Source organism: Lagenorhynchus albirostris, chromosome 11 (assembly GCF_949774975.1).
Source record: "Lagenorhynchus albirostris chromosome 11, mLagAlb1.1, whole genome shotgun sequence".
Taxonomy (NCBI): domain Eukaryota; kingdom Metazoa; phylum Chordata; class Mammalia; order Artiodactyla; family Delphinidae; genus Lagenorhynchus; species Lagenorhynchus albirostris.
The window spans coordinates 101,904,211-101,917,306 of NC_083105.1; the positions used below are offsets into that span (position 1 = coordinate 101,904,211).

At 39.3% G+C, this 13,096-nt stretch overlaps 1 protein-coding gene across 2 annotated transcripts in view; it reads left to right on the plus strand.

Annotated features, from left to right (window-relative positions):
* The window catches only part of ERC1 (ELKS/RAB6-interacting/CAST family member 1), a 415,242-nt gene that overhangs the window by 53,375 nt on the left and 348,771 nt on the right, over positions 1 to 13,096 (plus strand). For both annotated transcript variants that reach the window (XM_060164429.1, XM_060164430.1), the window contains exon 2: positions 4,541 to 5,365. In XM_060164429.1, coding sequence (XP_060020412.1) covers positions 4,697 to 5,365 — 669 coding nt within the window. In that variant the 5' untranslated portion in view covers positions 4,541 to 4,696. The remainder of the gene's footprint in view (positions 1 to 4,540; positions 5,366 to 13,096) is intronic.

Consider the following 13,096-nt stretch of genomic DNA (forward strand, 5'->3'; position numbering starts at 1 on the left):
AGGCTTACTTACTGCTTGCTGTAAAAGTGGTGGATTTCCTAAACTCAGCGTTCCTCTGTAAATCCACTGCATGTGTAGCATCTGTCTGGGCCCCCTTGTGTCACCTTGTGGGACTTGGGGGTAACAGGATGCTTATACTGCTGGCTGTGCTGTGAGTAATAAAGTTCTTTGTCTCTGACTCAGGAGACTCATGTTTTCTGTCTGATAAGTAGAAGGAGAAGGTTTGAAGTAACCACAACAGATACTAGATAGGGAGCTAACAAAATATTGGATAGGAAGCAAACTAAGGGACTTGTCGGACTCTGGGGCCAACACTATGGGCCCAAACTGAACAGATGCATGACTTTTTCCAGCAGCAGTCAGGACTCCAGGTAGGTAATTGGTGAAAGTGTTTCTTTTGGATTAATCAAGGGCAGGGGAGTTTGGAATGTGAAATTATTTTTTTCAAACTTTTGTGGTATAATTTATGTACAATAAACTGAACATATTTAAAGTCTGTAGTTCAATGAGTTTTGACCTGTATATGCCTGGGAAGCCTCACCCCAGTCAAGATAGTGAACATTTTCATCACTCCAAAAATTTCCTCCTACCCCTTCATGATCCGTGCATCCCTCAGCCCCAGTCCCAGGCACATACTGATGTACTTTCTGTCATAATGGAGTCCTTCTAGAATTTTATATAAATGAAATCACATGGCTTAACTTTTTTTATTTTCTGGTCGGAATTATTTTTTGTTAGCTGTTTAAAGTGCAAGAATTATTATCTTGTGGTGATGGATCTGGCAGATTTTTAAAAGTAATTAAACATTTTGAAGCCCAGTCTTCCCTGAAGCTCATATTAGAAAGCCAGAATGAGGGCTTTAGACAGAGCTGGTGAATTCTCTTCTTTTGTTGTAGAAATGAATATAGTTCTGATAGCAACAAAAGACTCCACATGCAAATGGCATTTTGGGTCTGAAAGTGGCTTGAATGTTAGAGTGCACCCGCTAAAGTTGAAAACTCGATGTGGATTTTTGTTGCTGGATCTTAGCCTGTTTAATAGTGTGGCTTAGTTACTTGACTACAGGAAAATAGAGTTTTGCACAAAAGCACAGTTGGGAATTTTTTTCTTGACTGTGGCACTTTAAAGTTCTGATGGCATGATTCCTGAGACTCTGAATTATTATTCTTTATTTTGTTAGTTTTCCTTATTTTGTTCTTTTTGCCCACCATCTTTTAAAAAAGACTTTCTCCTTAATAGAAAGATAAATGTGATTATTGAAGCATTACACCATGGAAAACCTAAGGTGTGCCTTAAAGTTTAGGTTTAGAGTCCTAGATTAGTAGGACACCCTGCCTTAAAACTGGAGGCCTTTAATATCCTACGGACAATTGAGGTGTTAACATCAGCAGATGATGGTGGATAAGCATAGTAGTTAAGGGTTTCCAGGGCTCTGGAATTAGGGCATCCTACCACTTAATAGCTAAGTCACTTAACACCTATAGGCCTCACTTTCTTCATCTGTAAAGTGGAGCTAACGACAATGCCTGTGTTGTAGGGGGCTTATAAATATTAAATTAAATCTTATAAAATTCTTAGCACAGTGCCTGACATATGGTAAACACTTACTGTATGTTAGCTTCTGTTATCATTCAAGGGATTCTGGGTAATGAATAGCTCTCTAATTTTAAGCAATATTCAGATGACTTAAAAAAAATAAAAAACTTTGCATCCCTCTTTGGTCTTGAAATAGAGTTCACTTGAACAGTAGTGTGTCACCTACCTTACAGTCCAGATTAATCATGAAAAGGAATGTTTACTTTCTGAGGTAGGTTAGTCCTGGGAAGGAATTTCCTAACATTACTAGTAGAATATTGCAATATCTGAACTTGGTGTACTATTGCTATTTCTGAGACGGAAGGTTCAGACTCTGTGTTTTTCCTGTCCTGCTTGTTGTTACCTTAGGTCTATCTTTAGTGGTCTATCTTTACTGGATCACTAGAGACGAGACTGCCAGTATATTCATATTTCTGAAGATCTTTAACTTGTTTGAGTTTGGTTCAAACATACAGACCCTTTAAAATCTTTTGACCATGTGATTTACTTGGATTGCACTCTCAATTGCATATTAAAATATTATTTAATATGTTGAAATCTGTTTCTTGACCTAAGCCAATTCTTTGGTAGAATGATATTAGGAAATCACAGAGACCTAGTTTAGATCTGTACTGATTTATGTTTGAGAGGAGTGTAGAAAGTAGATAGCTATGATATGTGTTTTTAAAATGTCTTAATTACTATACTTGTAGAATATGAACATATTTTCCTATTAAAAGATTGAAGCATTTGAGTACTGTGAGTCTAAAGCTTTACAAGTGAAGCTAAAGCCTCCACACACATTTCCCCCCAAGCTCAGAAGGCAAATTCCCTTCCCATCTAACCGCTGCTGTTTCAAATTTGGCGTTTCTCATGTAGGAATTCTTTATATATTTTGTATACAAATCTTTATACCTATGTTAGATATTTTTTCACCAAGAGTTTGGTTTTTCTTTTAATTTTTGGTGTATTTTGTCATTTTGACATGATTGAATATTAGTCATTTTTCTTTGTTTTTTTGCCTTTTGTTTCTTATTTAAGAAGCCCTACCTTAACTCAAGTTCACAAGGATATTCACCTACGTTTTCTTCTAGTACTTTTTAAAAAATTTTTTTTATTTTTATTTTTTTGAGGTACGCGGGCCTCTCACTGCTGTGGCCCCTCCCGTTGCGGAGCACAGGCTCTGGACGCGCAGGCTCAGCGGCCGTGGCTCACGGGCGTAGCCGCTCCGCGGCATGTGGGATCTTCCCGGACCGGGGCACGAACCCGTGTCCCCTGCATCGGCAGGCGGACTCTCAACCACTGCGCCACCAGGGAAAACCCTTCTAGTACTTTTTAAAAAAATTTATTTATTTATTTACTTATTTTTGGCTGCGTTGGGTCTTCGTTGCTGCGCGCGGGCTTTCTGTAGTTGTGGCAAGTGGGGGCTACTCTTTGTTGCGGTGCGCGGGCTTCTCACTGCGGTGGCTTCTCGTTGCGGGGCGTGGGCTCTAGGCACACGGGCTCAGTAGTTGTGGCTTGCGGATTCTAGACCGCAGGCTCAGTAGTTGTGGTACACGGGCTTAGTTGCTCGCAGCATGTGGGATCCTCCTGGACCAGGGATCAAACCTGTGTCCCCTGCGTTGACAGGCCGATTCTTAACCACAGTGCCATCAGGGAAGTCCCTCTTCTAGTACTTTTAATAGTTTTAAAATTTGTATCTTTAATGTACATAGAATTTATTTCTGTGTACTGTGTGAAGTAAGGATGTAATTTATTTTTTTCCAAGAGCACCAGTTGTTGGAACTCCATTTATTGAATGATTTGTCCTTTTCTCACTGTTTTGAAATGTTAACTTTTAGCATCTACTAAATTCACATATATAATTTAGAGCCTATTCTTGGCCATTTCTGTGCAGTTTTAATCACTATAGCTTTAAAAGGCTCCGAGTCCTTATGAGAAATCCTAGGGGTCAGATATGGTTTTGGAGTCCAGGTTTTTTCCCCATAATGCCCAGTGGGCGTTATGCAGTATCCTGTAATCATACACATTGTTTTCCCAGTGACGTGTACGAATAATCACACTAGGTGAGATACGTATAAACAATAAGTGACCTCATATCAAATCCTGCCAGGTTTTACCACTAAATAAGTTAAAAAGAAAAAAAACCCCTTACTTTCACAATTTTAAAACACTTCTGCATTGCAAATAAAGGATCATGGACCTATAATGTGTCTTGCTATTTAGGGGACATCTTCCTTTGTTCTTCTGTTTCAGATTGTTTTGGTTATCGTAGTACCTTTACTCCTCCATTTGCATTTTGGAGTCAGCTTGTTGGGTTATGTGAGGAATCCTGTAGAGATTTTCATTGGCATGTGGAGTAGCTGGGGAAGAATGGATACCTTTACAATGTTTGTCTTCTCCTCCGTGAACATGGATAACTTTCCTTTTGTTCAGGAGTGTTTTGTAGTTTTTCCAAAAATTCTTACACATTTTTGTTATATTTATATAGCAAAGTGTCTTTATGGTTTTGTTGCTCTTGTGAGTGGGATCTTTTTTTAATTGCATTTTCCAGTTGTTATTACTAGTGCACAGAAAAGTACTGATACGTATATATTGATCTGTGCCTAAGCAGTTTGTTGAGTGAGTTCTCTTATTGGTTCTCGTAGTTGTCAGCTGATGATCTTGGATTTTCCAGTTAGAAAAATCATATATTCAAGCACTGAGTTTTATCCTTTTCTTGCCAATGTTTACAGTCTTATCTCTTCTTCTTTTCCCTTTGCTTGGTATGGTTTCAGTATTCAGTTTCGAGACATGTTGAGTGTTTTTACAATGATGTTTACTGAGAAATAAGTTACGCTGTAGACAGGGGCAGGAGTAAATAGATGATCGAAGGGGAGGTCTTGCTCAAGGGGGGCAATGAAAAGTGTCTGAGAGGGGAAATGTTTCTTTCTGGAGGAGTTAATGTGTGATCTTTTCATTACAGATATGGTGTAAGCTATTTCTTCAAGATTGGGCAGCTGAGGACCTGGTATTTCTGATTAGCCTTCAGCAAACTTATAGCCATAGAGAAACCTCACAGAGTTCCGTATTTTGTTTTCTGCTTTACACCTTTCCTGGCACCTGAATTCATCTTGCAACCATGTATGGAAGTGCTCGCTCAGTTGGGAAGGTGGAACCAAGCAACCAGAGCCCTGGGCGATCACCTCGGCTTCCACGTTCCCCTCGCTTGGGTCATCGTCGAACCAATAGTACAGGAGGGAGTTCTGGAAGCAGTGTCGGAGGTGGCAGTGGGAAAACCCTTTCAATGGAGAATATCCAGTCCTTAAACGCTGCCTATGCCACTTCTGGCCCTATGTACCTAAGTGACCATGAAAATGTGGGTTCGGAAACACCTAAAAGCACCATGACCCTTGGCCGTTCTGGAGGACGTCTGCCTTATGGTGTGAGGATGACTGCTATGGGCAGTAGCCCCAATATAGCTAGCAGTGGGGTTGCTAGTGACACCATAGCATTTGGAGAGCATCACCTCCCTCCTGTGAGCATGGCATCCACTGTTCCTCACTCTCTTCGTCAAGCAAGAGATAACACAATCATGGATCTGCAGACACAGCTGAAGGAAGTATTAAGGGAAAATGATCTCTTGCGAAAGGATGTGGAAGTAAAGGAGAGCAAATTAAGTTCTTCAATGAATAGCATCAAGACCTTCTGGAGCCCAGAGCTGAAGAAAGAACGAGCCCTGAGAAAAGATGAAGCTTCCAAAATCACTATTTGGAAGGAACAGTATAGAGTTGTGCAGGAGGAAAACCAGGTTAGTTATATATATATGTTTGCCTTTCTGTATTCTGTATTTATGAAACAATTCATGTACATAAATGAAATGAGCCATTCTTTCTCTTTTCTTTCTAGGTCTTTCCCTTCTTGGTTCATTTATTTTCCTTCTTCCTGTTTTTCTTAGTATTTTGTGCTCTCCATTTCTTCGCCTTTTCCAGATTGGTCCTGTGCTTTAATTTTTTTCTGGCTGCCATGTCTGCTTGCTCACCATTCTTGCTTGTTTCTTTTCCCTAGCTTCTCTTTCTCTTCCTCTTTTCTTTCAGCATACATTATCTTTTTTCACTTCTTAAGAGAATGTAATTTTGCCACATGCTCTAAGATCCATTATCAAAATTGTTCAGGCTGTGTAACTTAAGTGGGGTATAGCGTTAAGATTTACCATAGTAAATGTTAAAGAAGTCAATCTTAAAAAAAATACCTATCACAAGGCCAATCAATATCTTGACAGTACAGAACAGAAATTAATTTTAAACAGTTAACATTGTACATATTTATTAAGTACCAACAGTGAGTAGCAGCTCTTTCTCTTGACATTTAGGAAAGTTTAACTTCAGGATCCTTTTTTAAAAAAATTCTTTAATTCTTCAAATTTGAGGATTTAAGGTGGAAGAAAGGCAACTTGCTGTGATTGGTTATATATAAAATATAAATTAGATTTTGGTAGAAGTTGAATGTTAAATTGAGGTTATTGAATTTATCATTGAATTAGCTAGCCAGTGTACCTTTTTGATGGTGCTGAAAATATGCCTGTCACCAAGACGGTTTTAATTATCCAGCGACCTGGAAATTTCCAGTCCATTTTAACGAGAAAAGAAATTATTGGCTTACTTCTTTATTTTCAAATAATTCAGGCAGCTAATTATGCTTATACTTTAAAAGCTGTGTGGATAAAAAGCAGTGACAATAACCTTTCTAATTATCAAGCTACATTCAAAGGCAAATATTTGAATCTTCTGAAAAGACTATGGTGGGAACTCAGCACTTTAGTCCGGTGGAAGTGAAACAGTCCACAGAGCTCTGATGCCAAAAAAACCATATGTGCTGAAGGAGGGTGAACAATGCCTTATCGAGATTCCGCCCCCTGCCCTAATTACACACCAGTGCTGGCAGGAGTGTATTCTTCCTGCACCCACTGTAATTACCACACAATCCTAAAATTGTATAACTTTGGTCCAAAAAATGAAGGGTGCAATTTTAAAGTAAAGTGAGACACTGCAATGAGATACAGAGAACTGAGAATGCTAATTAATAGATTATAGTGAGCCGGCAGTGGGCCCTAATTAAACTCTGCATTCATTACACCCTCCATAGCCCTCAGAGGTTGGACATTTTCCACTTTACAAAGAAGATTGGTTTAATAGGATTTACAGTAATTAAACAAATTTCCCCATTTCAGTTTGAGATTGGGGATTTAGACACATTCTAAATGTTTGATCTGATTGGACCACAGAGATCTTGGTCTAGAATCCTATCAAATGAAAAAACACATTTGCTTAGAATTGCCTAATGTGTATGGTTCATTATTAGGAAGTCCTTTTAGAAGATTGTTTCAAAAATAAATATCCAGCTGTTTTTGTTACTGAACTTTCAAGTACTGGTGTTGGAGAAATGGAACAATATATGTTTTAACAGGAAAAGGCTTTTCTTTTTCTTTTTTAAAATTGAGAATGAGAAAGTCTTTTTTTTTTTTTTGTGGTACGCGGGCCTCCCACTGTTGTGGCCTCTCCCGTTGCGGAGCAACAGGCTCCGGACGCGCAGGCTCAGCGGCCATAGCTCACGGGCGCAGCCGCTCCGCGGCATGTGGGATCTTCCCGGACCGGGGCACGAAGCCTGTCCCCTGCATCGGCAGGCGGACTCTCAACCACTGCGCCACCAGGGAAGCCCGAGGAAGGCTTTTGGTGTGTTTACTTGATGAAGAATAAAAGTCCAGCTGTGAGCTTGGTTAATTGCAAAGCAAAGGCTTTGGATGATTTATATTTTTAAATTTTATTCTAACCGGCATCTAGTAAAGATACTGTCATACTTCTTTCTGGTTATTATGCCTTGTAATATTCCTGTATGTTTAGTTGGAAGCTTATTTTTAAAATAATTATTTTAAACCACTTTCATTGGAATTTTGTGTGATCAGAGTACCTTTAAAAAACTATTACAGTATGGCAAGTGAGTTTAATGTTTTGCTTTTTGTATTTTTTTGCTCTTGGAGTTTGATTTTATTTAGGATTCTGATTTTTTGATTTTATTTATTTAGGGATCAAGAGAATTTGAAGTTCAGAAATTAAAAAAGAGACTTGCTCTCTGTAAATCTTTGTTTTGTCATTTGTTCTCACTGTTTGGACACTCGTGACTGTTAACATTTTAATAATTTTAGGTTGTACCTTGATTTGTTACATGGTGAAAGCCATTATTATTTGAATTTAAATAAACTTTTTCATGAGGTTGCTAATTGTTTAACTGTCATTTAGCGTCTGATTTCAAAATCTGGGATCTCTGTCTTGGACTATTTGTTTAACTTTTCTTTTTGATAATCCCGTTTTAACACAGAGATGAATTATGAATGATTATTCAGAGTATTGTGGATAAATCGGTATTCTAGTCTCTTTTCCAGATAGATTTGATCTTTTCTGGCGTTCCAGAAATGGCATGTGTTAGAGGCACTGTGGAGAATGTCCTGAGAAAATTAAGTCAAATGTGAGATAGATATGCTCCTTTTGGGGAGTTAACAGTCATTTTGAGAAGCAAAATTTGTTCATATGTGGCTTATAGAAATATAAGCTACCCGTCCATTGGATTTTTCATGTGCGAAGGTATATAAATGCGTGTGGGAAATTGGCTTCTTGTAGAGCTGGTAAATTTGCTTACCTGGGATGTAGTGGAGTATTATGGAAAATGATCCAGTGAGTCTAATAAAAACTGTTGTACAAATACCTGACAGGGCTTATTTGTGAGGAAATAAGAGAAGTTGCCAGAGGATTGCAGTCTCTTTTTCCCCTCTGTTACATTTTGCAGTGTGGTCTAGTGTGTGATTTCATCTCAGTGATAGAATTGGTTTTATGGGTTTGCTAATTTACAGAATCTATGAAGATAGCAGCTTAGATATGAGTTGGGAAACCCATTTTTTATTCTTTCGTGCAAAAGAAACCAGAAAATGAACTTGCTTTTTTTAGTTACACTAATATTGATCAAGGGAGGTCATAGTTCCATTTTACTTTTTAAAATCATGCTGCCCCTGGAACTTGCTATCATGTACCAGTGCTCTATTTGCCCGGAAGAGTATTGGAGGGGCCTGGAAACCATGCTTTATAACAAGTGGTTGTGGGGACTCTAAAGGAGAGACGTGTGGCATTTTAGTTATACTCGTGTTTTGACGGGCAGCCATGAAGAGGAAAGTTTTTTCCCTTTCTTTCTTCTTTGGTATTTTTTTTGGAAAGCCAGTACTGGAAAAATGAGTACAGATATGAAGGTTTTACGTTCTGGCTCCATGGAGGAATGTATTTTCTAACAAAGCTATATCCGTTTGATGCAAGAGTCAGTTTCACAGTCCAGTGCTTGACCGTCACTGGAATTGGCTCCTGGGAGGCCCGATGCCTCAGACAGCTGTGTGGGTGCTCCTGGCCTTTCAGCTCTGCAGGGTGCCTGCAGTGACTTCTCCGGCAGCCATTTAAAGAGTTCCCCCTCCTCTCACCTTCTTTTGCCGCTCCTGGCCTAGCTTCCTCCCTCTCTCCCTTTATGACAACTTTATTGAGGTATAATTTAATTCATCCTTTAAAAGTGTGTAACTTTTTTCTTCCTTAATCTGACTTATTCAAAGAAGAATTTGAAGAAAGTAACAGGAAGTTAGTTGCCCTAGGGTGTTCTCGAACAAGGGAATGAATGACATAACCAAAAAAATTGTTTAGGAGCAGCTTTTATTGCTCGTCTGCAGAGCAGATTGAAGGAAGGCGGGCAGGGAAAGCGAATGAGTTCATTGCAGGAGGCCTGGATTTATTTGGGTAAAAGGAATGGGGAAGGAGGTGCACATCCACGAAGTATTTTCAAAGAGATATTTGGATATAGACTGTGATGGCAAGAGAGAAGACTGTGATGAACTGTGGTACTGAGACTGAGGAAATGTTTTTGCCATTGATGATAAATGGTTAGAGATTAGAAGGTAGAACTAGATTAAGGGTAAGAAATGGTGAATTTAGTTTTCATTATTTGAGGAGAAGTTTTTCGTAAGCATTTGCAGATAAGAGACTAGTGACTGTGACCTCAGGTACAGGCACAGGGATGTTGTTATATGTTTGCTTGTTAATGTTGGAAATTGTACTGATCTAGTTAGTTCAGTCCCCAAGCTGAATGTCCCGGCTTGTGGGAGTTAGGAGTGGAGAGGAAGAGAGAAGCCATTTAACGGCACATGTTTTATGTATGGTTTCTCACCCGCTGCGTCTGTGTCTTGGTCTCCTGTCTTTCTTGTGGTATTTCTCTTTGACGGTAGATAACTTGAGTGACTCTCTCAATTACTGAAAGTCACTCTTCATTTAGAAAGGTGAATGTTTATATTCCTGTCATGACGAACTTTTGCTAATAGACGTCCTTTATTTTGTTTTAGTTAACAAGTTCATTGAAATCAGGTACCTCTGCATGATGAATTTGGAGTAAATTCGTCAAAAAGAGAAGTACTGTGGAAATGTGCTTTCAGCAAGAAAATGATTAACTTCATATTGAAAGTGTTCTGTTCTTCCCTAAGGACAAGATTAGAAATCTTTCATGAACTGTTTCTTCTCACTTTTTGTGCTGCCATGTGCATCTCCAAAAACATTTATTTTTCCTTCTGGAGTTGGAAAGCTAGTCTTTAACATAAATGTGTTCCTTTTATTTTTCCATATTATCAGCAGTAATGCTTACTGAAACTACCTCCCTTTCTGTTTGTTCTGTCAGTCTTTCCTACCTAATAGGCTCATGGTAAGTTCTGTTGCATTTTGACAATTGGTGGAGAATACTTGGTTGAAATGACACCTGTCCAGCTTAATTTCATCTGTGGACCTTGTAGATTGAGAAGGTGAGAAACAATTCAGCCTTGATGCGCATACTGTACCATCCCTAGCTGTGGCTAGTGGCTCATATACTTCCAGAGCATGTGATATGCGGGACCTATTTTGCTTTGAAACCACCCTTGGAACTGTTCTGATTTTGGAGGAGCCCTCAGGCACTCAGGTATGGTCTCCTTTAGCATCAGTTCTCAAACTGGCCTCAGGATGCGGTACACTTGTAAAAATTATTAAGGAACCTCAAGTAGCTTTTGTTGATGTAGGTGTTTATCTATCAATATTTGCCATATTGGAGACTAAAATAGAAATTCAAAAAATATTTACTGATATACTTTAAAATAATGAACACATTAAATGTTAACATAAATAACATTTTTAATGAAAAATAGCTTTGCAAGTCTAATGTCTGGCTTAATAGATGACAGCTAACTGTCATATCTGTTTCTGCTTTCAGTGGTCTGTTGCAGTTTGTTGTTTGGATTGAAGTATATGAAGAAACTCAGGCTTCATATAAATTAGTTGGAAAAGGCAGGGGTATTTTATTTTATTATTTATTTATAATATTTATTTATTTATTTTTGGCTGCATTGGGTCTTCGTTGCTGCGCGCGGGCTTTTCTCTAGTGGTGGTGAGCGGGGGCTACTCTTCGTTGTGGTGTGCGGGCTTCGCATTGCGGTGGTTTCTCATTGCAGTGGCTTCTCTTGTTGTGGAGCACAGGCTCTAGGCCCGTGGGCTTCAGTAGTTGTGGCTCACGGGCTCCAGAGCGCAGGCTCAGTAGTTGTGATGCACGGGCTTAGTTGTTCCATGGCATGTGGGATCTTCCCGGGCCAGGGCTCGAACCTGTGTCCCCTGCATTGGCAGTCGGATTCTTAACCACTGTGCCACCAGGAAAGCCCCGGCAAGAGTATTTTAAAAGCCTTTTCAGATAATTGTGGATATATATATTTTTTTTTTAATTTATTTTTGGCTGCATTGGGTCTTCGTTGCTGCACGTGGGCTTTCTCTAGTTGTGGCGAGCAGGGGCTGCTCTTCGTTGCAGTGTGCGGGCTTCTGTTGTGGTGGCTTCTCTTGTTGCAGAGCACGGGCTCTAGGCACACAGGCTACAGTAGTTGCGGCACGTGGGCTTCAGTAGTTGTGGCTCGCAGGCTCTAGAGTGCAGGCTCAGTGCAGGCTCAACTAGGCACACAGGCTTAGTTGCTCCGTGGCATGTGGGATCTTCCTGGACCAGGGCTCGAACCTGTGTCCCCTGCATCGGCAGGCAGATTCTTAACCACTGTGCCACCAGGGAAGCCTGTGGATATGTTTTGAAACCACACCAAAATTTGACAAGTGGTAGTTTTTATTTTTAACGCTTTATTGAGGTATGATTTACGTGCCATAAGGTTCATCCATTTTAAGTGTACAATTCAATTAATTTTTTTAGTAAACTTACTGCAAGGTGTGCAATCAAAACCATAGTGTAATTTTAGAACATTTTCATCAGTGAGTGGTAGTTTCTTACAGTTAGTGCAGTGTGGAATCTGAAATCCTATCAGTGACTTTTCCATACTTTGTTACATTAAAATAAATTGGTCTGTCTTGTGCTTTGAACAGATCTTTTACGTGTAGAGGACATACATGAATAATACATATGCCTTCTCCCGCTTTTGTAACACTGTGTATTGGTCATTTGGAAAATATTGGTTCATTGAGTTATGTAGGTCTTCCAAATGTCGACACATTTCATTAGACAGATTAAAAAAATTCTTTCGTTAATAACACTTCTTATTTCATCAGAAGAGTCTTCAAGTATTGGTAAGCTCACCAGGCAGGAGATACAAGTTTTCCAAAATTCTGAGTTTTCCTTGAAACTCGGATTTTATCATTGGCAAGAAGTATTGCCAGTTATTGTCTTTGAGTTGACAGGTTAGTTTAAATTTTGAGAAAAATTTATCCGTATACCTGAGTCTGAATAATCATTGGTTTTGAGTTCAGTCTTTTAAAATGGTGCTCATTGAGACAGCCATTGTATTTCAGTGTGCAGCAGAAGTGCTTTATGCCTCTGAGAAAGAGACCTGAATGATGTGACTCTTGGGGGTGAAATGTTCCAGGCAGAAGGGACTACAAGTCTAAAGGCCTTACTGGGGTCTTCTGACTCTGGTAAGAGGTTGCCACTAAGGGTCTTGATTAGTTTATTCTTTAGCTATAATACCCCTCTGCTCTTATCTGTTGTGTTGTAATAAAACGTCGTGGTCTTTGACATCAGCAAGGCTTTTGCTTCTTCGCCATGGTTTAGGAAATTTTACTATTTCTTCAGTAATAGTAAATAATGGGAAAAGACTGGATAAAACCTAATACCAAAACTCAGCCCAGACAGTATTAAATAATAGAAAGCTTTGCTGTTTTAGAAAGCTGGAAAAGTGCTTCTTCAAAGTTTTGGAATGAATTTATCCATGTGCATTGAATGAAACTTCCTGCTTTGAGATCTATCCTTAATCGTTTTGGTTGTGCGTTCTCAGATATAAACTGTGGTTAGAGATGCCACCCTTTTTCTGGCAAGCTTGTGAAAGTGTTCATCTGTTTTTATTTTATTTTATTTTATTTTTATTTTTTTGCGGTATGCGGGCCTCTCACTGTTGTGGCCTCTCCTGTTGCAGCCATGGCTCACGGGCCCAGCCGCTCCGCGGCATGTGGGATCTTCC